Source organism: Pelophylax lessonae, assembly GCF_965119305.1.
Source record: "Pelophylax lessonae genome assembly, chromosome: 1".
In the NCBI taxonomy this organism is placed as follows: Eukaryota; Metazoa; Chordata; class Amphibia; order Anura; family Ranidae; genus Pelophylax; species Pelophylax lessonae.
Window position 1 is genome coordinate 627,787,501 of NC_138768.1, and position 25,149 is coordinate 627,812,649.

At 43.7% G+C, this 25,149-nt stretch overlaps 1 protein-coding gene across 1 annotated transcript in view; it reads left to right on the top strand.

The window, feature by feature from the left end:
* The window catches only part of EXOSC9 (exosome component 9), a 39,050-nt gene extending 14,102 nt beyond the window's left edge, over positions 1-24,948 (top strand). Inside the window, exons 5-11 of the mRNA XM_082247964.1 lie at positions 2,131-2,268; positions 9,954-10,036; positions 11,575-11,707; positions 17,539-17,627; positions 17,707-17,853; positions 19,440-19,615; positions 24,871-24,948. Of these exons, the coding sequence (XP_082104090.1) occupies positions 2,131-2,268; positions 9,954-10,036; positions 11,575-11,707; positions 17,539-17,627; positions 17,707-17,853; positions 19,440-19,615; positions 24,871-24,941 (837 nt within the window). The 3' untranslated portion in view covers positions 24,942-24,948. The remainder of the gene's footprint in view (positions 1-2,130; positions 2,269-9,953; positions 10,037-11,574; positions 11,708-17,538; positions 17,628-17,706; positions 17,854-19,439; positions 19,616-24,870) is intronic.
* Positions 24,949-25,149: the final 201 nt, after the last annotated feature.

The following is a 25,149-nucleotide window of genomic DNA, read 5'->3' on the forward strand; positions in this document are numbered from 1 at the left end:
TCATCAAATTAGTTCAGTTCCATGACAGTAACACTGTACCACTTGGGGAGGGGGGGGGGGGGTTTATCAAGGATAATTAATTTTTATATATATATATATATATATATATTACACTTTGCTGTTACGATGATGATCGTTGTAACAGTAATCTTTTGAACTGTCACAAATGGGTTACTTTATAATGTCTGTGATTGGCTACAAGTAATCCCATAGTACAGGGTGCTATTATTGGCCCAGGTACTATGTAATAGCTGTGGGTCAATCACTGCATCACTCATAGGGAACACCGCTGTTATACATGAAATACTTCCGCAGCCGGTTACTGGGATCTGCAATCTACTCTGTCCGGTGGAAACACAGTCGAAGGAGTGTTGTGCTACTTGCCCCTAACCTGGAACAGGCTGGGTTACGTAAATGTACGTGATCCAGTCTGTCTGTGCTGGCTGCCCCCAGTAAATGTACTGTGGGCGATCGATAAGTTGTTAATTGTGCCTGATATTTTCCCAACAAATTAGGGATTGGTTTTTCCTACTGGTAGAAAAGATACGTTTGCAATTCATGCCGAAATAAAAAAATTGTCCAAGTTCAGGAAGAAGATGACGGGTTGTTTGGTACTGTGATATAGGCCTCGTGCACACAGGCTTATGAAAATAGGCAGCATCTTTTCTGCCAGAAAAAAATGCCTGTAACGTATGCGTGTTTATGCATGTATGGCGCCTGAGTGTTAATGCATTCTACTGGCCAGAATATTAAAGTGCCACTAGACCCACATGATAAACTATCAGTTAGTGGTGTATTATATGCTTTTTATACTCTCTATGAGATTTGGTTTCTGTATTCTGCAAAAAGTGAACAGCAGGATCAACCAGGTTTTCTATCGCCACCTTCTATTCATATGTCCCCAATTCAGCTAGGGATGTTGCAGCTGTGGTGGCGACTCTGAACATGCTCAGTTTTTAGTGAGTTTCTATGCTAAACATTTCCTCCCAATCACATCTGAGCAGCCTGTGTGAATATAGTCGCATGGGTGTATACACAGTGGTAATTGACAGCCCACTTCCTCCCTCCTCCATGCCCACTAACAAGCTAAATGCAATGGGAGGGGGATATTACATGTAGATTAATGGAGACTTCACCCCCCCCCCCCCGTTATTCTAAGACACAGGCTGGAGCGGCGTGACACAGCCTGTGACTGGTAGAAATCCGGCCACACCATGTTATTGCCCAAAAATGTTATTTAAAATGTTTAGATTTAGATTTAAAACCATTTATTGATATTTATTATTTATTTTTACTCTGTATCCCGAAGGCTTTTTTTTTTTTTTCATTTTGAACATGTGAGCAGCAGCAGAGGACTAGAAGCTCCTCTTGCTCATGTTTCCCTGCAGACAGGCTGGGGAAGATCTGGGTCATGTAGCAGCTGTATATAGATTAACTAAAAGGTACCTAAATGTGTTTTTTTTTTTTTTTAATACAGTACAGTGCCATCATTCATTAAGGCTCCATTCACACCTGGGCGTTTTTGAGTGTTTTTCAGCTCCAAAAACGCTAAAAAAAATGTTCCAAAATGCCCAACAAGTAAAACCCCATTCATTTAAATGGCCCCTGTTCACATCTGAGTGTTTTGCAAAACTCCTGTAGCTGAAAAAAGTACATGAGCTTCTTTTTGGGCTGATTACCAGCGTTTTTGATAGATATCAATGCCTGCCTCCAAAAAACGCCTGAAAATCGCGGTAAAACGCTACGCTCAAGTGTGAATGCAGCCTTACAGCAATAGAAGGGACAATGTAAATTAAACATTGTGTGTTTAGTATCACTTTAATTTATTCTGACCTTTGGAATGCATATGCATGTTTTTTTTATTTTTTTTTTTTTTATTTTCTGCTCAAAAGGTACTTTTTTTTTTTTTTTTTTTTTTTTTTAAGCTCTGCACGGACATATATCACATGCTGTCAGATTGATGATGAGTTTTATAGCTGGTATTGGAGAAAAGTGTTCTCACTTGTGACTAGTGAGGGAAAAGTGGCTTATTTTTTATTTATTTAAAAAAAAAAAAGGGAAATCTGAAAACCTTTTTTGTTTTAAGTTTCTTGTAATGTTTCATGTTTTGCACACTCCTCTCTCCTGCAGGTGTGGCAGGTTCGGGTTGATTTGCACCTACTAAATCATGAGGGTAACATAATTGATGCAGCCAGCATAGCAGCTATTGCAGCACTTTGTCACTTCCGGAGGCCAGATGTATCTGTCCAGGGAGAAGAGGTCACTGTGGTGGGTTTTACTTTTGTAATGGAACAATTTTACAATGTTTATCGTATATGTAAAAATAATTCTGTTTTCAAGATATATCTACAGGCCGAGTCAGATACAATTAATGCAACAATAATGCATATTGTTTAGTGATTTCTTATAAAATCACAGTATAAAATATTGGCACTTAAAGGGGTTGTAAACTCATTAAAAAAAAAAAAAATCCAACCTGAAAGAGAAAGACATAATGAGCTAGTATGCGATGCATACTGTTCTGCACTGAAGTCACATGACTGCATCTGGAAATTTAGCATGCCTTCACTAAAACTGGATTTCAGCCTTACCTTCAGTCTTGCATAGTGGTGGTACAGGCTTCTTTAGTGGACTGACATAGCTTACTCTGATTTCACTGGACATTGTGGGCTTCTCGCAGTGTGCATTCAAATCTGCAACAAGTCAGTCAGAGCATGGCATATTTTCTGGCTTAAGGACATCCAGCGTCATTTAGCTTTCCTACCCAGTCTTACTGTCCCTGTCTCATCACTTTTGAATAGCTCAATCAGTGGATTGTATATTTGTAACTACTATATTTGTTATATAAAGAAAGTCGTCTGAAGTGTTGTCTTGAGAAGACTTGGTGCTGTACAAATGTGCAAAATCTTTGCTAGTTTAGTTCTACTGTATATAAAGGCAGTTAAATGAATCTACAGACAATGTTGGAGCCTGAAGAACTGTAAATTTGAAGTGCATAACCTCCTGGGGTTTAATTAGGTGTTCTATATAATCTATATAAAATTAATTAAAAGGGTTATATGTGGACTTTTAACTAAACGTTGACGTGTATTCAGTTTTCCTTATGTCACTAATCAAAAGAGTATTTATTGTGATGCCCAGCTGAAGGGATCACCTCTCTTAATTTTGAGGCGTTTAAGTCTCAGAGAGTTAACATTTTGTGATACCAATCTAGTGGTTCTAAAGACAGAAAGGTGTGCAGTTTTGCATTCATCAATGCATTTTAAGCATTAGGGTAAAAAAAAAAAAAAACCTCCTTTGACCAGGTCCCCTATGCTTGGCTGAGTCAGATTCTTATTCTAGTGCTGTGCCCGAGAGCTGTGAATCCTGCTTTTTCTCACTGCATTCTTCATAGGACCTAGATGGCTGCAGTGGGAGCCATTGGCTCCTGTGTCAGTCACAGCCTGTGAGGAGAGAGCAAGATTAGGGGGGGTCCAGCCCAGCGGCACCAGTCATTTCCCTGGCATGAGCACAACTAGAAGGAAGAAAGTGAGAAGCCTGCACAGAGCATCTCCCCGCTCTGAAATACAACAGTACTTCCCCGGTTCCCATCCTTCAATATCCCAGGCACAGAAGGCAGGCCCATGTGGAGCTCGACACGCCGCCTCCCCAATAGAGGAACCACCGGCCTCTACAGTTGACTCTTAACAACTCAGAATCAATGTCAGGGTTTCCAGATTCCCTCCCTTTACGCTCACCGAGACACCCGACACACCAACAGCCATGATGTTGGAGATGGGAGACCTAGACATCAAAACCCTGCTTCTGGCCTTGCCCACGAAGAAGGCCATGGAGGCACATCATAGAGACCTGCAAGCGGTAGGCTCTGGAGGAGGTACAAAACCTATCAGACAGGCTTACCTATGGGGAAATAATCCCTATCTGCTCTGAAATTCAGGGTCCTACTACTTGAACAGACCCAGGCCTCTCAATCTGCCAACGTCTCAAGCATCCAGCTGCATATTGAACTGGAAGATTGCAGCTGCTGAAATAACTTGCGGCTGCGGGGATTACCCGAAGCCACAGGCCTGGACTCTATGCAACCCACGGTGTTATCCTTAACGTCTGGCCACCGACATCCCTCCTCAAGACCTGGAGTTTGACAGAGTTCATAGAGCCCTCGGCCCCCGCTCAACGGATGTGGAAAGACCTTGTGATGTTGGTTGTCGCCTGCACCTTTATGCACACAAAGAAATGATCCTTCGTAAGGTGTGGGAAACAGGGACCTTGGATTTTGACGGGGGTGCCCATCAGGGTCCTTCCAGACCTCTCAAGAGCCACCTTGCAAAGGAGGGCCCTGATGTGCCCCCTTCTCGACAGCTTGGGTGCACTTACTGCTGGGGCTTTCCTATATCCCTGACGGTGAGGAGGGGTTCCTCGTCCTTTCCGATCACCCACCCAGAGGACCTGCCGGCCTTGTTCACCTTTCTGGATGCTGATCCCATTCCCATCCAGGCTTTCGGCTGCCAACATGCAAGGTACTGGGCTACCGCCCAGCACCCTGAGAAGTCGCTGTCCACCAGGAAGACTGTCAGGACCTGAAGACCGTGAGTCTTGACTCTCTATGTGGATCCTTTAGTTCCCCAACATTCATCCTGTGAGCTCCGGTATGTATCACTGGCACTCCTGATACTTTTCTGCCCGTCACATTTACCAGGCAGTTTCTGATTCTTCTCCTAATATACTGTCACTACTCTCACCTACACGGAACAGTTCTGTAAGTACTGAAGGGCTACGTTCCTCAATTTTTTTTATCCCCTTAAGGATGTTGGTTATACCTGCATCCTGACCATTCTGCAGCAAGAACACTGCACAATAGCTCAACCTGAACAACCTATCTTTCACCACTAGAGGGCTTTTTTTCCTCAATTTGTCAAAACGGGATACAGGGAGCCCCGGACTTTGCATGTATGGAGGAGATCCCAGACCAGAGGGAGTTCCTCAAAGGGGCCTCCCTCTTCCATCCAAGCCTTTGATGCAGGCATATGTCTTTTTTTTTTTCTCCTGGCCTGGGTTTCTACTGCTCTGGGCCTCTCCTGAATCTGCATCCATTCCCTCTCAATGGGGGACGTAGTTATCGGCTGCAGTTAAGTACTATGTTGCCTTGTTTCACATGGTCATAATCTTTATTTCTCACTTTTTTTATCCTATGTTGCTTCTTTTTTCTTTAACGGGATTGTCCCCTTCACTCTGGACACTTGGCCTCTGGACGCGGGGAGGAGGCCTTTGATGTGGTGTCGAGATGGCTTCGCTCTATTGAACCCGATACCCGTGTGGTCCGCAGGGTTGTCTGGCATGCCCAACATGATGTATTCTAACACTTCGTTCACCTGAGGGGGGTGCGTCAGGCCCATCTGTGGGACACATGATCGAGACCCTTCTAAACAAATTATATTCTTAAAAACATCTCAATACCAAGTTTTGTTGTGTAAAATGCTGCCCGTTCTATGGGAACTTTTTCATATCTCATACATGTTTGTTATGCCAAGTTTATTTACTGCATAATTTCCTAGATTGACTCCAGAGGAGAATTGGCCTAGAGCCCGTCTCTGAGCTATCTTCAACCCCCCCCCCCCCCTTCCATAGGCCTGCACCTGAGGGAGCCTGACAGGCCCAGTAGTGGGTGTTCCCCTTTGGTTCATTAGATCCCTTCTTTCTAAATCTTCCCCCTGCTGATATCTTACTGCACCTCAACCTCTCCCTACATCTTACCCCCTCCTCCTTTCACCTTTCTTATCCCTTTTCTCCTTTTTAAAACTCTTTTTAAGTTAATGGAATTTGCAGAGGGCAGTCTGATTCTGGGCGGAGATTTCAATGTTCCCCTTGAACCTGGTCTGGGCACCTCCTTCGGGGTGGTCCTCAGTTCCTCTTGGCTCTAGAAAACACATAGCATGGCTACTACAGGACCTACAACTGAGCGATGCTTGACGCGTCTTTCATTCCAAAAAGCGAGACTATACCTTTTTTATTTATTTTTTTATTTTTTTCATACCCACACCAACTGTTCACCTCTTTCTAGTCCCACACCGGCTCTTCTCTTCTATTCTAGACATTTCTATTGGGCTGGTTACCTGGTCTGCCCATGCTCCAGTTACCTTGCGAGTATCTCTGGGGGGGGTTCGTCCCACACTTCTGAATGGAGATGGCTTCTCTCTATGAAAGCCTGCTCCAGGTCCCCACTGTGCTGAAGAATGTCTCTAGGGCACTCGGGGACTATTTTCGTACAAACGACACACCCGACGGTGTCCCGGGGACCATTTGTGACGCACACTAAGCAGTTATTCGCGGAGTGCGAACATGGTTCCCGAATCGAGAGAGAGGGAGGCAAAGATTTCTGAGCTCTTTTCCAATATCTGCAACTTAGAACGTCGACACAATCGCTCTACTGACACCTCTCTGGGTCGCGATCTGGCACAGCTTAGGAGACAGCTCTGAGCTTTTACGGTTCAAGGCGAAAGCCGCTTTACAATCGTGACGGAAACGAAGATATAAATCGGGTGAGAAGTGTGGCAAGGTACTGCCTAGAGCCCTAAGGGAACAGACATTTCTTAAATTCCACATACTAGAGTCTTAACGGCCACAAAAGTTTTCTACCAAAGGATATCGCACATACTTTTAAGGACGACTTCTACTCATCTCTTTTACAATATCCCCTCGACACCAAACTCCGTTCCTTCTATAACCACTCATCGCGCCTTAATTCACCTGACGGATGAAATCTTGAGACCCCCCTTTACCGTGGAAGAATTGCAGACGGCGATTAAATTCGCCAAATTGGGGAAATCACCTGGTCCGGATGGTTTCACCATTCAGTACTACAAAACCCTCCATTCCCTATTATGCCCCTTTATCCTAAAGCTGTTCAACAGCCTGTCGTCCTCCTTCCATACCAAAACCCTACTAAGCTCACATCTCACTCATCCTGAAGGAAGGTAAAGACCCATCAGCATGTTGCAGCTATAGGCTGATCTCTTTACTCAATTCAGACTTAAAACTCTTCACCAAACTGACAGCCACAAGGCTGCAACCCTTACTCCCCAGACTGGTTCATCTGGATCAGGTGGGTTTCATTCCCTCTAGAGAAGCAAGAGATAACACTGTTAAAGTCCTCAACTTAGTTCACCTAGCCAAACAAAGACGCTCTCCTTGTGTTTTCCTAAGCACTGACGTGAAGAAGGCCTTTGACAGGGTCAATTGGGACTTTATGTTCGTGGTCTCTCGTGCCATGGGCTTTGGGGCGAAAAAAAACTCAGTTGGATATTAAGTATATACTCATCTCCGCGGGCCTCTGTGAAGGCCAATGGAGTTTTCTCTGACCCGTTCGACATTTTAAATGGGACTCATCAGGGCTGTACCCTCTATCTGCCCTGTCCTTAGAACCCTTCCTGACCAACATCCATGCTCACCCAGACATTTCTGGTATCCAGGTATGAGCACAAACCCATAATTTCTGCATATGCCAATGACCTTCTCTTCTCCCTAATGAATCCACACATTTCCTTACCAAATCTCTTAAGAGTTTGACCGATACGGAGAGATCTCTAACCTAAAAATAATCTCTTCCAAGTCGGAGGCCATGGGAGTAGCTATTCCCCTGCACATTACGCCAAACACTCCAGCTTAACTTCGCCTTTAAATGGACAACGTCTGCATTAAAATACCTTGGTACCTTTTTAATCCCACCTGACCCTTCGGAGGTCTTCAGGTTAAACTTCCCACCTCTGTTAAGCACGGTACACACCCTCTTGGATGGATGAATTTCAGGCTTACACTCCTGGTTCGGACGCTGCAATATCCTTAAGATAAGTGTCTTGCCAAAGTTCCTCTATCTCTTTCAAACATTACCGATCTCCATCCCCTCCTCCTTTAGGCAAGCCAATGCTCTCTTTACTAAATTAATATGGGCCGGTAAGTGCCCTAGGCTCAGTAGACGGCTTTTGACCTTGCCTAAATTCCAGGACGGAGTGGCTATCCCGGATTCTGCAAAATATTACCACGCAGCCCACCGAGCAGACTAATAGACTGGTGCAGACATGGTCAATCTAAACTGTGGATGTCCTTAGAACAGAACAGTAGCCCCATTCCTCTAAACAGGGCGCCCTGGTACTAAGAGGCTCTCCCACCCCCCCTCAAGTCTCACCCTTTCATAGGTCCTACTCTCTGCATTTGCCACATGATGTGCAGCAACCCTGAACTCTCCTCCCCTTGTTCTCCGCTTTTCCCCATCTTGTGGAACCCTGTCCACCCCCCCCCCCCCCCCCCCCCCGGTTTGCGAGTCAGTGACATTCCGCACTTTAATGGAGTGGGCTGCTTTCAGGCCTCTAATTTTTTGGAAACAAAGACCTGACCCTCGTAGCACATTTTGACTGACCCCATCCCCCAGGGGAGATACAAGATGACCTCTTGGCAAGCACTCCAGCTCCGACATTTCTTTAACACTCTGGGCCCCACATCTCCTTTTTGCCATCGGAAAACTATTTTTGAAGAATATTGTTCGGACGCTACCCCTCTCCCACGTACCTTCTCCAAGATGTATTCCTTAATCATTGTCCCATCAGGTTATGATACGATACCCGGTATTTCTAAATGGGAAAAGATCCTCAATAGATCATTCATGCCCGCCCAATGGCAAAAAATATTATCCACCTTTGAAGTCATCCATCTGCACCCATATGCAAGAAACCAATTCCAAATTGTTGAATCATTGGTACTATACCCTGACAACCCTAGGCAAATACTTTCTGGAGGCCTCGGCCTGCTGCTTGAGATGCCAAGAAAGTCGGGGACTAAGCTCCATATCTTCTGGAGCTGCCCTAAGCTACAACGATATTGGAAAGCGGTGCGACGAATCTCACAGAAGTTTACAGATTTTTTTAATCCCAGAGGACCCTGCCTTCTTGTTATATTGCACTCTAATTCCTCTTAAACTATACAAAACCTCGGTCTTACACCATTTGCTTAATGCTGCCAAGGCCTGCATTGGCCTCTCCCAGAAAAGCACTGACCCCCTCTATCGCCATGTGGCTACATACAGTTAGAAATATTAACGCCCTAGAAGACCTGGTGTTATCCTCCCAAAATAGAAGAGAGACTTGTATCAAAACTTGGTCTACTCTAGTTGGAACATCTTCATCCACTCGGAAGAAGGGAAAACACAAGGAGATTTCTGTGGCGATTAACCCTTTACTCCTTTACACTCTAGGACAGGCAGCTAACTTGTGTACCTTCCCCACACTCCCACCCCCCCCCCCTCCTTTTTTATTTTTTTCTTCTCCCTCCTTACCCATCTACCCCCTGTACCTATCCCCATCATGTTCCAATTCCTCCCCCCCCCCCCCCCTTTCATATTTTCAACCTTTACTTTGCCCTTCCTTCTTTCCTTCTTCTTACCCATCCCCCTCCCACCTTTCTGCTCTTTTTCTGAAAAACTAATCTCACCTGGAACACACAGAATATGACAGTTTACATGCAGTTTACTATATTTCTGTTAAATGTTCTCCTTCATGTCTGCACAAATGTTTTGACTCTTTCCTATGCATTTGATTCACATAAATAAAAAATTAAAAAAAGAGGAACCCAAGAAGAGAAGGATCCTGGCTGTTCTGTTATTTTTATAGAAAAAAAAAAACTAGAATTTTCAATCACTTTAAAGTAACCAATACTTGTGTTAATGAGGAAATATGCAACCTATTCCCTTCCTCCCCTGTGATTGGTAAGGCTGTAGTGCTGTTCACATCGAGGTGGGGAGACCATTGTAGCTCTGTGTGATCTGGACTAGAGTGATTTGGAGTTTGTGGGTAAAGTGCAGGTTTGGTCTAGACATAACTTTTGTATGGGCTTACACACTATTGGGTTCCATTTAAGCGATTTTAATGTGTAATTTAAAATCATTTTTTTTTTCTTATTTTGCTTAGTATTCCCTAGAAGAACGGGAACCTGTTCCACTGAGCATCCATCACATGCCTATTTGTGTCAGCTTTGCCTTTTTCCAGCAAGGGTAAGAAATGGAAGAATAGAAAATACAATTATGTTCCCTTTTTTTAGGCCAGCTTAAACCTTTGTTTCTGACCATAAAGTGTGCTTTTGTGGTTCTCTGCAATTTGTTCTGACAAAGTAATCTTTCGACATGGCTCTGTATAATCTTCCTTTTTAAAGAGTAAGTAAAGCTTCCTCTACAACTTGTACCTATAGGTAAGCCTATGATGAGGCTTACCTATAGGTACTGTAAATATCTCCTAAACATGCACCGTTTAGGGGATATTTACTTTGCATAACGGCGGCTCCCACTCGCATCCGTGGGAGTGACCTCATTGTGGCTCCCGCCAATCAGATGGCCCGCAGGATGCGAAACCAGAAGGAAGACTGGGTATAGCATACTAGCTCATTATGCCTTTGTCTTTTAGGTTTTTATTTTGAGAGCATTGGGTGGAAATGTATACTTTTACATTATATGTAAATGAGCCACAGGCCCCCTTTTTTCTTTTGTGTGCTTGTACACTGGGACACGAGGAGAGAGGGCCATTGTGTGCTTTTACATGGGAGCATGGAGAGGAAGGGGCACGTGTATACTTTATGTAAAAAAAAAAAAAAGGTTCAATTTTATATATGTATGGATTTTCTTGGGGGCATTGGGAGGAAGGTGCTCCATATGTTTGTATTTTTACACAGGGATAAGGGCGTGTGCATGTTTATACAGCTGCTCCTTTAGAGCCCTGTGCAGTGGATGGCGGCTCCTGCGCACATACGCGGGAGTGACGTCATCGTGGCTCTGGCCAATCAGATGGCCGGAGGACGGGAACCCGGAAGGAAGACCGGGTATAGCATACTAGCTCATTATGCCTTTGTCTTTTAGGTTTCTATTTATTTTTTTGATGAGGTTTGCAACCTCTTTAAGCTTTGGTGGTTTTTATTACACTTTAGGGGCCAATTTTTAAAGGAGAGCAGATAACCCTATCCACTCTCTGCTATACTCCACTAAGCTACTCCATACCACACCTGTGTTTTATGGCCTATTCATAAAATGTAGGCCACGATGTGGAGCCTGCAATGTCCTCTGAAGTTCTTTTAATTGGTTTATAAATGTGCTTGGTCAAGGTATAGCCGAGGTAAGCCTTTTACTGCTGCTTTTTAATCACTCTTCAGGCTCTTGCTTGTTTATAACAGAAGAGTGTGCAAGTATAACCACACATTTTTGTGAAGATTTTATCTATCAACGATCGATGCCTATATATAATAATTAATGCCCAAGTATGTAATCGATTTGAGTGGTCATGCCCCCATTGTTTTTTTTTTTTTTTATTATTATTATTCCTATTGTTCATGTAAAACTTGGTCATACTGTAGGTTCCATAAGCTATTGTGTTTGTTTAAATACATTGCAAATGTTTGTAGCTATGTTGGCTAAATATGTACAAATTGGGTAAAAGCCTTGCTTTTATTTAAACTAGTAACTTTGTTATAATTTTCTATTTAAAATTCATAGCTTGCTATATGTAGTAAGATTTACGTGTTCACTTTCGTTTATTTTGCATATAGCACATATTTATTGGTGGATCCCAGTGAACGTGAGGAACGGGTCATGGATGGCCTTCTGGTGATCGCAATGAACAAGCACAGAGAGCTTTGTACTATCCAATCAAGTGGGGGAATCATGCTGCTCAAAGAACAGGTGATATTGATTTGTTCAGTGATCTCACATCCTTCAGTAGGCTGGTTGATTTAATTTTACTGGCAACTGCAAAGATAACAAATTATCACAATGTCCTGTGTTATATGAAGTAGTTCTAATATTTGTTACTAGTTTTACTGATGAGCAGCTTTCCAAATTCGGGTATAAAGCTGCTGAACACCATGTTCTCGTTAGGCTGTGTAATCTAAATCATCTTAATCCTTTTGATTTCCTAGAGCTATTATAGAAATGCTGGCTGAGGGAAAATAAATAGTGCTTGGTAAATGTTGTAGTTGGCTTGGCTAAATATTTGATATATTTTAAATCCATGTAAGATAAATATAAAACATATGCTAGCTCTTCCCCCCCCCCCCATCTTCTTTTTTTTTTTTCAAAGCCCCATATGTTTTATTTCACATGGGGGCAGGGGGGTTATATATCATATATGTGCTTTTATATGGGAAGGAAGGTGACCATGTGTGCTTTTTAATAAGGCCATAAGAAAGGATCAATATATGTGCTTTGATATTTGGGGTATGGGGGAGAAGTGATTTATATGTTTACATAGGGAGGAAGTTTAACATGTGTGTTTTTATGCGGGAGCGTGGCAGAAAGGGGGGGCTATATATGTGCCCTCCCTATAGGGGCATGTGGTGGAAGGGGCCTGTATATGTACTATTTTGTGGGGAACATGAGAAGGAGGCGGCTCATGAGCGGTCTTAAACATAGGCATGGGGAGGAAGGGGCCTATGTGTGGTTATACATAGTGTCATGGAGAGGAAAGGACCCATATACAGTGCCTTGCCCCTTTGAACTTTGCGACCTTTTGCCACATTTCAGGATTCAAACATAAAGATATAAAACTGTCATTTTTTTGTGAAGAATCAACAACAAGTGGGACACAATCATGAAGTGGAACGAAATTTATTGGATATTTCAAACTTTGTTAAATAAAAAACTGAAAAATTGGGCGTGCAAAATTATTCAGCCACTTTTACTTTCAGTGCAGCAAACTCTCTCCAGAAGTTCAGTGAGGATCTCTGAATGATCCAATGTTGACCTAAATGACTAATCATGATAAATAGAATCCACCTGTTGACTTGTGTAATCAAGTCTCCGTATAAATGCACCTGCACTGTGATAGTCTCAGAGGTCCGTTTTAAAGCGCAGAGAGCATCATGAAGAACAAGGAACACACCAGGCAGGTCCGAGATACTGTTGTGGAGAAGTTTAAAGCCAGATTGGATACAAAAAGATTTCCCAAGCTTTAAACATCCCAAGGAGCACTGTGCAAGCGGTAATATTGAAATGGAAGGAGTATCAGACCACTGCAAATCTACGAAGACCTGGCCGTCCCTCTAAACCTTCAGCTCATACAAGGAGAAGACTGATCAGAGATGCAGCCAAGAGGCCCATGATCACTGCAGAGATCTACAGCTGAGGTGGGACACTCTGTCCATAGGACAACAATCAGTCGTATACTGCACAAATCTGGCCTTTGTGGAAGAGTGGCAAAAAGCCATTTCTTAAAGGTATCCATAAAAAAAAAGTTGTTTAAAGTTTGCCACAAGCCACCTGGGAGACACAACAAACATGTGGAAGAAGGTGCTCTGGTCAGATGAAACCAAAATCTATCTTTTTGGCAACAATTGAAAATGTTATGTTTGGCGTAAAAGCAACACAGCTCATCACCCTGAACACACCATCCCCACTGTCAAACGTAGTGGTGGCAGCATCATGGTTTGGGCCTGCTTTTCTTCAGCAGGGACAGGGAAGATGGTTAAAATTGATGGGAAGATGGATGGAGCCAAATACAGGACCACCAAAATTCCCCGTCTCAGCGTTAAAATTCAATTTAAAATCTCCTTTCCTTCCAAAATCATGAATTGTATTTTAGTATCCTTATGATATAGATAGATATTTAAAATAGGATTTTTGACATACTGTAAAATCCATTTCTCTGTTCATTGACTGACATAGCTCCTTATCTTCTTGACTGTTAAGTTATGCTGCCCCCTACAGGAGTAGGACACTAGGCAGGAAAAAGCTTGACTACGCCTATGGGGCAGTCCCAGGGGGTATACTCACACTCTCAGCTATAGGCATTCAGTTTTGGTACAAGCAGTATCAGAAGAAAACCAACTCCACAGAGGGGTGGGGACTGTCTGTCAATGAGCATTAGAGAAATGTATTTTACGTTAAGTCAAAAATCCCATTTTCTCATTTGTTCATTGACAGACACAGCTCCTTATCTTCTTGACCGTTGGGATGTCCCAAAGCAGTGTCAAATATGAGGGGTGGGAACCGCAAGAGAAAATTCCCAAAGCTAAACCGTAGCCAACCAGATAACATGGAGCTCAACCATAAACAACTGGAGCTCACCTGAAAAAAACAAAACACCCTCAAAGATGACCAGGTCCTCTAAATAGGAGCCTGCAAAACCTTGTGGCCAAAACAAGCATCCGCAGATGCCAATACTTCCACCTTATAAAACTTTGAAAGTGTGCACAGACGACCAGCTGGCCGCCTTGCAAACCTGCAGCACTGACGCCTGATGACGGAAGGCCCAGGAGGCACTAATCGCCTGAGTAGAGTTCGTCTTAACTGGGAAAGGAGGACCCTGACCCTTAGGCCCCTTTCACACAGGCGGACCGTTCAGATCCGCCTGTTCGTTTTTTTGGCGGATCTGAACGGTCCCCTCATGCATTTCTATGGGGCATCGGATGGCAGCGGAGACATGTCTGCTGACATCCGACCCGATCCGATCCGCGGAGACACAGCTGTCATCCTCCTGCTCAGCGGGGGATCGGCGGCTCGATCCCCCGCTGAGAAAAACGGAATCCATCCAACGGACGGATAGTGTGAAAGAGGCCTTAATTGAATAGGCCTGAATCACTGTCTGTCTGATCCATCTGGAAATGGTCGCAGCAGGAGCAGCCAACCCTTTTCGAGGTCCAAATAGTGAGTCTGACTTCCGAAAAGACTCTGTAGCTGCCAGGTACCCTGATTGCCCTAATCACATCCACGGAATGCAAGGCAACTTCTTTAGGTTGTTCAGGCCTGGGACATAGGGAAGGCAACACAATGTCTTCATTCAAATTTAAATCAGAGACGACCTTTGAAAGGAATGATGGACAGGAACGAAGAACCACTTTACCTGGTGTTTTCACAGAGAAAAGGTGAATGACAAGAGAACAACACCAGCTCCCACACCCTGTGCGCAGAAGTAATGGCCACCAAAAAGGCCACCTTCTGGGACACTGTAAGCAGGGGAACCTCCCGAAGACTTTCAAAGGGAGGTTTCTGAAGAACAGACAGCACCAATGACGGTATTATCAAAGTAGGTGGGGAAAGGGGAACACCCTCACCACCTTGGAGGGCCTGTGGGTGCCAAAAGGGACCAGCACCTCCGACGCAGCATCAGCCGCATCCTCCAGCTTTAAAGTTTCACGCACTGACACAGTCAGTGCATCCACCAGCGCCTTTTCATGCGTGGCTAGAGGAGCAAAGGAATCCTCCTCACTATCTAAACACTTGGGGTGCATGCACGCAGACCCAGAAGTGTAACTCAGATCCGCAGCAGCCGAATCAGATTCAGGATCTGATGGGACAGATGAAGCAGGTGAAGGCGGTGGACGCTTTTTGCTCGCCCGTCTTTCCCAGGACCAAATCCACCTTGGACACTAAGGACTCCAGGACCACTGTCGGGGGATTAGTGGGACCCAGAGGGCCCGGCAGCCTCTGAGAGGGGATCAGGTAGGGAAATGTGCTCCAGGGACTCCATTAGAGAAGAGGCGGCCCCACACAAAGTGTATAACACTGATAGACACCCCCACCACGCTGGCAGTACCGCAGGGTCCAGCACAGAGCACTATTACTGCTATAGCAGAGCGAGGGCGAGAAAACCCCACAAAGACTCACCACCACTGATCAGGCACTCGCAGTACCAGGCAAACTGCACGCAATGCAGCTATCAGGAAGAGAGAGATCCAGGAGTCAGCACTAGGGGATGAGCACTGAACATGATTCCAGCAGGAAGGGTGGCCCTAGCAGGAGCCCCCCGGCTACAGCCCCCCCCCCAAAGGTCGATTGTCTGGTCGCCCGGGGCGCAATTTCCCCCCATGCCGACCTAAAAGGTATGGCCACCCCATGGGAGGGGGGGTTTTAAGTCTGCAGAGGACACCAAGAAGGGGGGAAGCTGCCTGGGAAGAAGGGGAACCCGGGGGTCCAACCGTCCCGGGGAGGGGCCCACGTCCACCCCAAAAACCTCCAGAGTTAGAGGGGGGACAGCGACTTACCATACCAGGAACAGGCTGGGCACCGCTCCTGACAGACCACTGCTCCATCAGAATAGGGGGGGGGGGGCTGTCAGTCAGGTGGAATGCTGCGACTCAGGCTGAGGCCAGGTCGTATGCGCCCTTGTGAGACTTTTATCTCGCAGGCCAGCCCCCGTCCAGTGGGGCTATGTCCTGGCTGACCTAGCAGAGCTGAGGCCTGCACGCGCTCACTGGTTAGACTGGGGGGACCCTCTGGATCTAGATTATCCAGTCCGTCACCCGGTCTGGCAGTTGATAGATTCTCAGAGGAACAAAATAACAAAGAGAAGAAAAAGCATTTTAAAAGGGAAAAAAATTGCCAGGACCAGAGATCCAAGCAAGGAACTAGTTCCTTACTCCTGACTAGGTGTAAAAAAAAAAAAACTGAATGCCTATAGCTGAGAGTGGGAGTATACTCCCTGGGACTGCCCCATAGGCGTAGTCAGGCTTTTTCCTGCCTAGTGTCCTATTCCTGTAGGGCAGTGGTTCTTAACCTGGGTTCGATCGAACCCCAGGGGTTCGGTGAGTCAGTCTTGCGGGTTCGGCGGAGGTCATTTCTGAACTGGTCTCTGAAAGACAACAGCAAAAGTCACACTAATTTGCAGTAAATATTCATTATTATATTTTTGTTTTTGTGTGAAAATCATGTTTTAATGGTTTTATTCTTTGTTCTTAATGGTTTTGTTCTTTAATGGTTTTGTTCATTTTGTGCACCTATGTATAAATATATACCTAAATATATGCCTATGTTTTTTGAATTTAAAAAATATTTTATTTTTACAATTAAGAAGGGTTCGGTGAATGCACATATGAAACTGGTGGGGTTCAGTACCTCCAACAAGGTTAAGAACCACTGCTGTAGGGGGAAGCATAATTCAACAGTCAAGAAGATAAGGAGCTGTGTCCATCAATGAACGATAGAGAGAGGAGGGAGGAAGAAGCCATATATGGGTGCTTATACAGGGCGATCCTGTATATTATCTGTTTTTTTTTTTTTTTTTTTCATTATGGAGCAGATGAACTGAGGTGTGAGGTTGCATGGGAGGAGGGGGCATAGAATGCCATAAGTGCAGTTACACAGAAGAAAAGCATATATGTGCCCTTACAGAGTGAGGGCCTAAAAGAAGCTTGGGTCTGACCAGCAAAAAGCTGAAGAGAGGGGGGGGGGGCGGGGGATGGCATTAAAGGTGGAGGCTTTCATGCTTTGTTGCATATATTTTTAAAGCAGAAAAATATATCCTTGAATTATGGGTACCCAACTACAATAATACCTCAAGACTAATAGGAAGAATAGTATTGGCAGTAATGCATTACAATCTATATAACAGGGCACAGGATGTAGTTATTTGTAATCCAGACGTTTGGGTTTTTGTGCATCATGTCATATACTGTTAATAAAAATTCTATGGCTTGGCGTGCAGGTACCTCTGCACATCAGGTTACCAAATGGCCAGACCAGTCACATGTCGTCTGATGTTTGTGAGTGCTTTTAGTGTTCTACTGTTTCTCAAACAGATTCTGAGGTGCAGCAAAATAGCTGGCGTTAAGGTTGCTGAGATTACGGAACTGATTCATAAAGCCCTGGAGAATGATCGAAAGGCCAGGTGAGCCAAGATTTGCAATGAATATTATGGAACCTAAATGGTGTGCATGTCATTATTTATGGTTTTTGTCTTTTTACAGAAAGGAAGGAGGTAAATTTGGCTTTGCAGAGTCTCTTCCAGATCAGAAAATAACTGCTCTAAAGATGGAAAAAATCTCTGTAGATACTAAAGATGTAGAGACCAAAGCTGAAGAAATCATTTGTAAATCGGAGCCTCCATTAGATGTGTATCCTTTGTAACAAATATATCATTTGGGCAGATATGCAGGAAAAATGGACTTGCCACTAAACGCTCCTTTTTATAAAGGAGTGGTGTGGTCTTTCTTTACTGCTGCTTCCAAAAGAGACACATTTTACATTTTAAAGCATAATGATGTGATTTACAAATGTGCTTAGTGGTCTAGAGCAGTGGTCCTCAACCCTGGCCTACAGGGCCCACTAACAGGCCAGATTTTAGGTATTACCTTGGGGAGATGCAGACTAGAGTACTGCAATCACTGAGCAGCAGATGATATCGCCTGGGATGTATTTCAGTTATCTTGAAAATCTGACCTGTTAGTGGGCCCTGTAGGCCAGGGTTGAGGACCACTGGTCTAGAGTACTACTAAAAACAAATGCATTGAAAAAAATAATCAATGTGCCCAGATTCTCCTTCAGTCACTGACTTATCTCTGTGCTGTAAAAATAAGCAGAAATACCGAAGGCTGTTCACTACAGTTGTAATGAGCTGTAAAATGCAGGCCCATTAAAGAGGAAGTAAACCCTCCTCAGGAAGTTGTACCTATAGGTAAGCCTATATTAAGGCTTACCTATAGGTACTGTAAATATCTCCTAAACATGCACCGTTTAGGAGATATTTACCTTTAATGCAGCCAGTGACGTCACTGGCGCATGCGCTCTGAAGGAACGGCAGATCGTGCCGTTCCTTCAGAGCCCCGTGCCGTGACCGTCGGCTCCCGCGCGCGTGCGCGGGAGTGACGTCACCGCGGCTCCGGCCAATCAGATGGCCGGATGCCGCGATCCCGGAAGACGGGCGACTATACATGTCGCCCGTCATACAGGTAAGCGGACGGCACGGCGGGGGCTCGTTCTAAGGTAAGTATTTCATAATGAGCTACTATGCGATGCATACTAGCTCATTATGGGTTTCTCTTTCAGGATGTAAAGAAGAGAAAAAAATTTTTTCTCGGTTTACAACCTCTTTAAACTTGCTGTCCCTCCTATAGAGATGTGGGCTGTTTACCCAGTTCTGGAGACCTGACCCCCTGCTGACCAGTTTTGTGCCACCCCTTTTTGTGATATCCTCACACTGCAAGTGAGTCTGTGGGAGCCATAGAGAAACCTGCCATTGGACAGCCCAGTGTCCACCTCAGCCAGGCAGGGATGTGCACACACGAAAAGGGCCCTTCCAGTCTGCAGTCCAGAAGATAGACTAGGTTTCACATCTGAATGGATTTGGATAAAGATTTGAGGCTTTTAGATTTTTCTTTTTCTTGAATCCTGGGTTGGATTAGGTAGGGTATGGTTTGTGGGTGGTGGTGCAGATTAAATTTAACATTCCCACAGGTCTGTGTAATGTAAGCAATAATCATCCACTTAAAAGTGGAATAATGGCTCCAGATTTTTTTATGTTTCAAAAGGGGACTTGACCTCTGCCTTTCAAAACCATGCAGGTTGAGAGATCTTCTGACTGGTATCCAAGAAAGTAGCAAAAGACTTGCCTTGAGATCAAACTCAACCCATCTCTACTTGAAATGGATAATCATAGCATTTATTTGAGAGGGCGTTGTTATTCTTAGCCTTTTTTCATTAGCAACGGAAAGCCGGTTGTTTGGGCTGCTGGCACTGCTCAGATTGGAGAGGGCGCAGGAAATGCATGGGGAGAGTTGGAGGAATCCGAAGAAGAGGAGGATGAAGATGAAGTGGAAACAGTCCTGTTGATAGAGAACAACACTGTTACTGCAGGGGCTACAAAGAAAAATTCAAAAGGTGAGTTTATCAGAATTATTGGTCTAGATCCTAGTGTCATTTGCAAGTAGAGTAATGTATAGGATCTGTTCTGATATCCTCTAATCTGAAGGTGAAGACTGGATGCTATGCATTGTTGTTCAATAATCACTGTTTTGCTGCATGGGCTACTGTATGTGTGTAAAATAAGTGAAACGGCTAGTATGTTTATCTAGTGGCTTAAAAAATCCTATAGACCTTTTATCATAGTGAACATAGTGAACACAAGGTTATTAGTGTGAAAATCGTTGCACACTGTCCTACAGACTCGCAGTATTAAAGGGCTAGTCCACCAATATCTGTTATGCAGTCAGGAGTAAAATTCTATTTAAATATTTTTTACTTTACGGATCACTGTGTGTGTGTGTGTGTGTGTGTGTATGTGTATATATATATATATATATATATATATATAATGTGTGTGTATAATATGCTCAAGAACAATGCGTGTGATATTGTAATTTATAGTATTTTAAATTGTTTTTTTTTTTTTTTTTTTTTTTTTTTTTAATGGATGTAATATAGGCATTCCGTAACTCTTTTATTAGAAGCCCAGCATCCTATGCAAAGTGTATATCTGCCTATTTGCTTGTTAACAGTCTGAATGTGATTGTAAGGTTTACACTTGCAACAGACCATGTCATCCCTCTGAAAAGCTATCTGCAATGGATTGCTTTGAGGTGGTTGAATGCTAAGGAGGTATTCTGTGGCCTTCTCATTGCCTGTTTGAACACTGTAGAGCTTGGACCACAACGTCGCAGCCACATGCACTGTACACGGTTGCGGTGCGGCCCCATTGATATGAAGCAAGGCGCATCTCTCTCAGCACGTGTGCATTCCTGTCCAGCTGCCTTTGCAGCTTAAAGTGGTTGTAAACCCTCTCCTATACCCAGTTAAATGAATAGCCTCAGATGATAAACAAGTTAAAACTTGCAGTATTGTAGGAGGATGTGTCATCTCTGTATCTGCAGTAGAGCTGCACGATTAATCGTAACAGAATCGAGATCGCGATTCACTCCCCCTGACGATTGCTCGATTCTTTACATAGCTGTGAGGGAGCAGCTGTCAAAAAAAGAGCCTCCCGCAAAAGCCTATCAGCATTAGTCTCCCACTGAACTGTAAACACAAATGATTACATTGTATCTTTTCTTTCCATCAGTTTAACCTCTTAAAGACTAAACCTTTTTTCCTACACTTGTTGCTTGCAAGTTAAATCAGTTTATTTTTCCTAGAAAAGTAGTTAGAACCCCCAAACATTTATATATTTTTTTTAGCAGAGACCCTGCAGAATAAAATGGTGATTGTTGTAAATTTTTATGTCACACTGTATTTGCAAAGTCTTTCAAACGCAATTAATACACTTTAATGAATAAAAAAATAAATAAAACAAAACCATAAAGTTATCCCAATTTTTTTTTATAATGTAAAAGATGTTACACAGAGAATCGTGATCTTTATTCCAAGCAAAAAAATCGTGATTCTCATTTTGGCCAGAATCGTGCAGCTCTAATCTGCAGTAAAGTGCTGATTTTTGATTAAATTCCTCTGCATTTTTCAGTATCGGAGAGAGGGGGTGGAGGGCTGAAGTCAGAGGTCTAAGACTGCGTGAAATCTGATTGGAAGAAAGGAGCGCACGCACGCACACACTGTGTTCTGAATAGACAATCTGTGCTGAGCTCTCCTCCCCAAAACATTTTATCTCATGTGTCGAAAGTTCTCACTTATCGCGTGTCTGGAAAACTTCTTAGGATTGACTCATGCTTGATAACAAAGGAACGAAGCACCAGAGAAAAATGACACTTGGAGCGTTTGAGAGACAGAAGTAAACACTACAGATTTATGTGCTCTGTTCAGATGGATTAACTACTACCTTGCGTTGACCACAAGTGTGCATGAGCCCTTAGAGATGTTCATTTGAAGAGGAACTGAAGTTTTAAAGCTATGGCCAAAAAAAGGCAAGCCGAGTGCAAAGGATTAAGTCAATTGTATTTTTGCAGCTGATATTTTAAACTTAATGAATCGCCATGCCTTAGTTTGCACTGCATCTTTTTGTGTGGAGGGGGACCATCCTAGTAAATGCAGGACTTTCCTTTCCAATGTCAGAGCCTCTATAAAAGAACCATGTGTACCATAACAGTGGTATTACCAAGTCTTACAAATCTGAGACTAGCAGCCAGCAGCAGTGCCTTAGATTGACATTGCAGATATACAGCTATGAAGCCACAGGCACATTTACTTGCCAATCAGTGCACTTTTTTTTTTTTTTTTTTTTTTGAGGAGGAATTGCAGACAAAAGGTATATTTTTTTTAATCTTACATCCCAGTTTACAGGAGAGTTAATTCTTAGATTGTTGTGTTATGCTCCACCTCTGGATGACTGGACACTGACTAATAGCAATGATTTTACACCACCTAGCATATAACCCTTCCCCCTTCATGTATTGCCTGTTGTTTTTTTTTTACTGCTGCCTGTAGGAAAAGGAACTCTCTCTCTGCTGATGGAACTTTTTTTTTTTTTTTGCTTTGATGTGTGAGTTTCTACTTTAACTGCTTTTCTCTGTTGAGCCTTGGTGCTCAATGGCAGTGGCAATTTTCCAGGATTCATCCCTATGCGGCAGAGCCCAGTCCCTAAAGTCTGGGTATGCCAAAAGGTGAATATTGAGCCGTTTCTCCATCCTTGCTCTATGCTTGTGTAAGTGCTCCTGTTGGGGGGGGCTGCGAGGCTTCATGGTCCCCAGTTGTGTTGCAGCCTGTGCCTTGTAGGAGCTCAGCAAAGCATGTCCTGCTCAGCTGGATGCCGCAATTTTCAGAGCTTGAGCGCCCTTTTACACAGGCGGACCGTTCAGATCCGCCTGTCAGTTTTTTTGGCGGATCTAAACAGTCACCCCCATGCATCTCTATGGGGAATCGGATGTCAGCCGAGACATGTCTGCTGACATCCAATCCGTCAAATCTGGACGGATGGAAACCCTATTTTCCATCCGTCCAGCAGATCGGATGAGAACAGACAGTCCGTTCCCATTCGATTCCCCTATAGAGATGCATGGGGACCTGACAGCTGTGTCTCCGCACACAGTGCAGAGACACAGCTGTCATCCTCCTGCTCAGCGGGGGATCGGCAGATCAATCCCCTTGCTTAGAAAAACAGAGTCTATCTGACGGACTCCGTGTGTGAAAGGGCCCTAATGGTATCATAGTTGATTTACTAAAACTGGAGAGTGCAAAATCTGGTGCAGCTGTGTATGGTAGCCACTGGGCTTCTTACTTCAGCTTGTTCAAATTGTGGGAAAAAAAACCCAGGAAGTTGATTTGGTTTTATTAGGGATGCACCGATCCAACTTTTTTGGACCCGATATCTGGCGTTGTGAAATCGCCGATACCGATACTGGAACCAAACCGGAGCTACACACAAAGCAAGCGGCTGCAGTACAGAGCAAATCAGCTGCTTCATGTGTGTGGCTCCTCCATTCACAGGCGGAGTGCATCTGATATCACTCCGCCTGTGAGCCGGCCCTATACAGGAAGTAGCGGATCCCATCCCATACTACTACTGCACCTAGTAAGGGATGGCTGAGCCGTTACCAAGCAAAAACTGGACCGGCCAGTGGATCGGTCAATGTTACCGATCCCCCGATCCATCTAAAATGGCCATATCGGCGCCGATATTCGATCCGAATATCGGATCGGTGCATCCCTAGTTTTTATGCAGAGCTATGCCAGATATTGCATTCTCCAGTTTTGGTAAATCAACCCCCTTAAAGTCTTGGAAAGCACTCAAAGCAACCAAGCTCTTTCTGATGCATCCTCATACTTAAATAGGATGTGTACATCCAGGCAAGAGCTTTTCTTCCCCTAAGCAGAACAGAAGAGTGTTTCTGTAAATTTGATGATTCATGCTTGGGAATCTGTTGTAACTAACTTATGTAGTTCTTGGTCATAGTTGGACTCCTAGCAAACTCACTGTGGGCCCTACTGGACCATCTCTCTCCCATGTTGCATCCTGCTTCAGTCACTGACTTTTCGTGGCTTTACTATTTTATACGCATATCCCGAGGGACAGGACATGCGCTGAATCCATAACAACTGAAGGCCAGAAAGCCCTTCTCTCATAGGCATGCTTTGCTTGCTACTGAAAGGGAAAGCTTTGTTCCAGATATACTCAGTGGCACTCCAGTCTGGACTATAAAAGACTAGGTTTCTGCCTTGGCAGTGAGTGTTCATTCAGAGACCGCTAGCCTCCAAGTCCCTGTTCAGAGCCTTGTGCAAGTGGTGGCTCACATTATTTCAGATTTCAGCTTCACTTGCTGTCTAATATCCTCCCACTTTCAGATGCCATTGCAAGGAGATAATCAATGTTAATTCACTTTACCTGTCAGTGGTCATAATGTTGTGGCTGATTGGTGTGTGTGTGTGTGTGTGTGTGTGTGTGTGTATATATGTATATTATTATTATAGTGGGTGGTGGTGTTATTGTTGAGAGAGAGATCGATAGATATATAGATCATTTTTTTTTTTTTAAAGCTGCATTTGTGAAAAGAGGAGGGGAGAATAGACATTTTGGTGAAAAGTGGCTGTCTGTTTGCTTTAAAGCAGTATTAATCCTAAAAGCAAACCCTTTATTTTATTGCAGAATACCAATTCTTAGATGTGATGGTTGCATTAGTTTTCTTTTTTAAGCTTTCTTTTATTTTAACCTGGTGATTCAGTGAGTAAGTCCGTTTTTTTTTTTTTTTTTTTTTCAAATCAACAAGCTTTTTGTATCAGAGGGTAGAGACAAACCCTTTACTACTGACAGGGGGTGCTTACAATGATCAGCTTTCATTTTTGTAAAACCTTTATCCCATAATGGAAAAAACTGTTTGCTGTAACTGCTTAGAAAGTGTTCGCTGGACTTCAGCTTCAATTTGTTGGTGTATCTAAATCTGTTAGTGTATCCATTTCTCCCCCTCCTCCCAAATTAACAATGCTGCTGTCCAAAGGTGTCCCCTGTGCTCCTTCATCTGTGAAGTGGAGGCACTCTAATACAGGAGGTGTGTTACTGGCCAGCTCAAGTTAAAACAAGGGGGGGGGGTGCCTAAAAAAAAAAAAAAAAAAAAAAAAAAAAAGCATATGCAGCTGTCACATCTGATTGGTAAGCTGCAATATGACATTGTTGGTTTTGTTTTTAAAACCACTTTAACCTTGCCTTACTGTTGCTAAATGTTCACTATGTATTGATTTTATGCTGTGTGTTGCAGCTGATGTTGTCATGGTATCTGACGACAGTGAAGAGGAGGAAGTGATTATACTACAACCTGGGGCACAATGAAAAAAGGTATCATTGGTCATTTGTTTGGAACGCTCTCTGCAAACAGTTGGCACTATAAAAATCCTGTACAATAATGATTATATAATTGACCCGACTTTATTTTGCCTACACTTATCCCACCAAGTATTAATGTGGCTGTCAGTATTTTATCTCTATGTACACGTGACATTTTGAATTCAATTGACGTCTTGTCCTATCTGCTGTGATT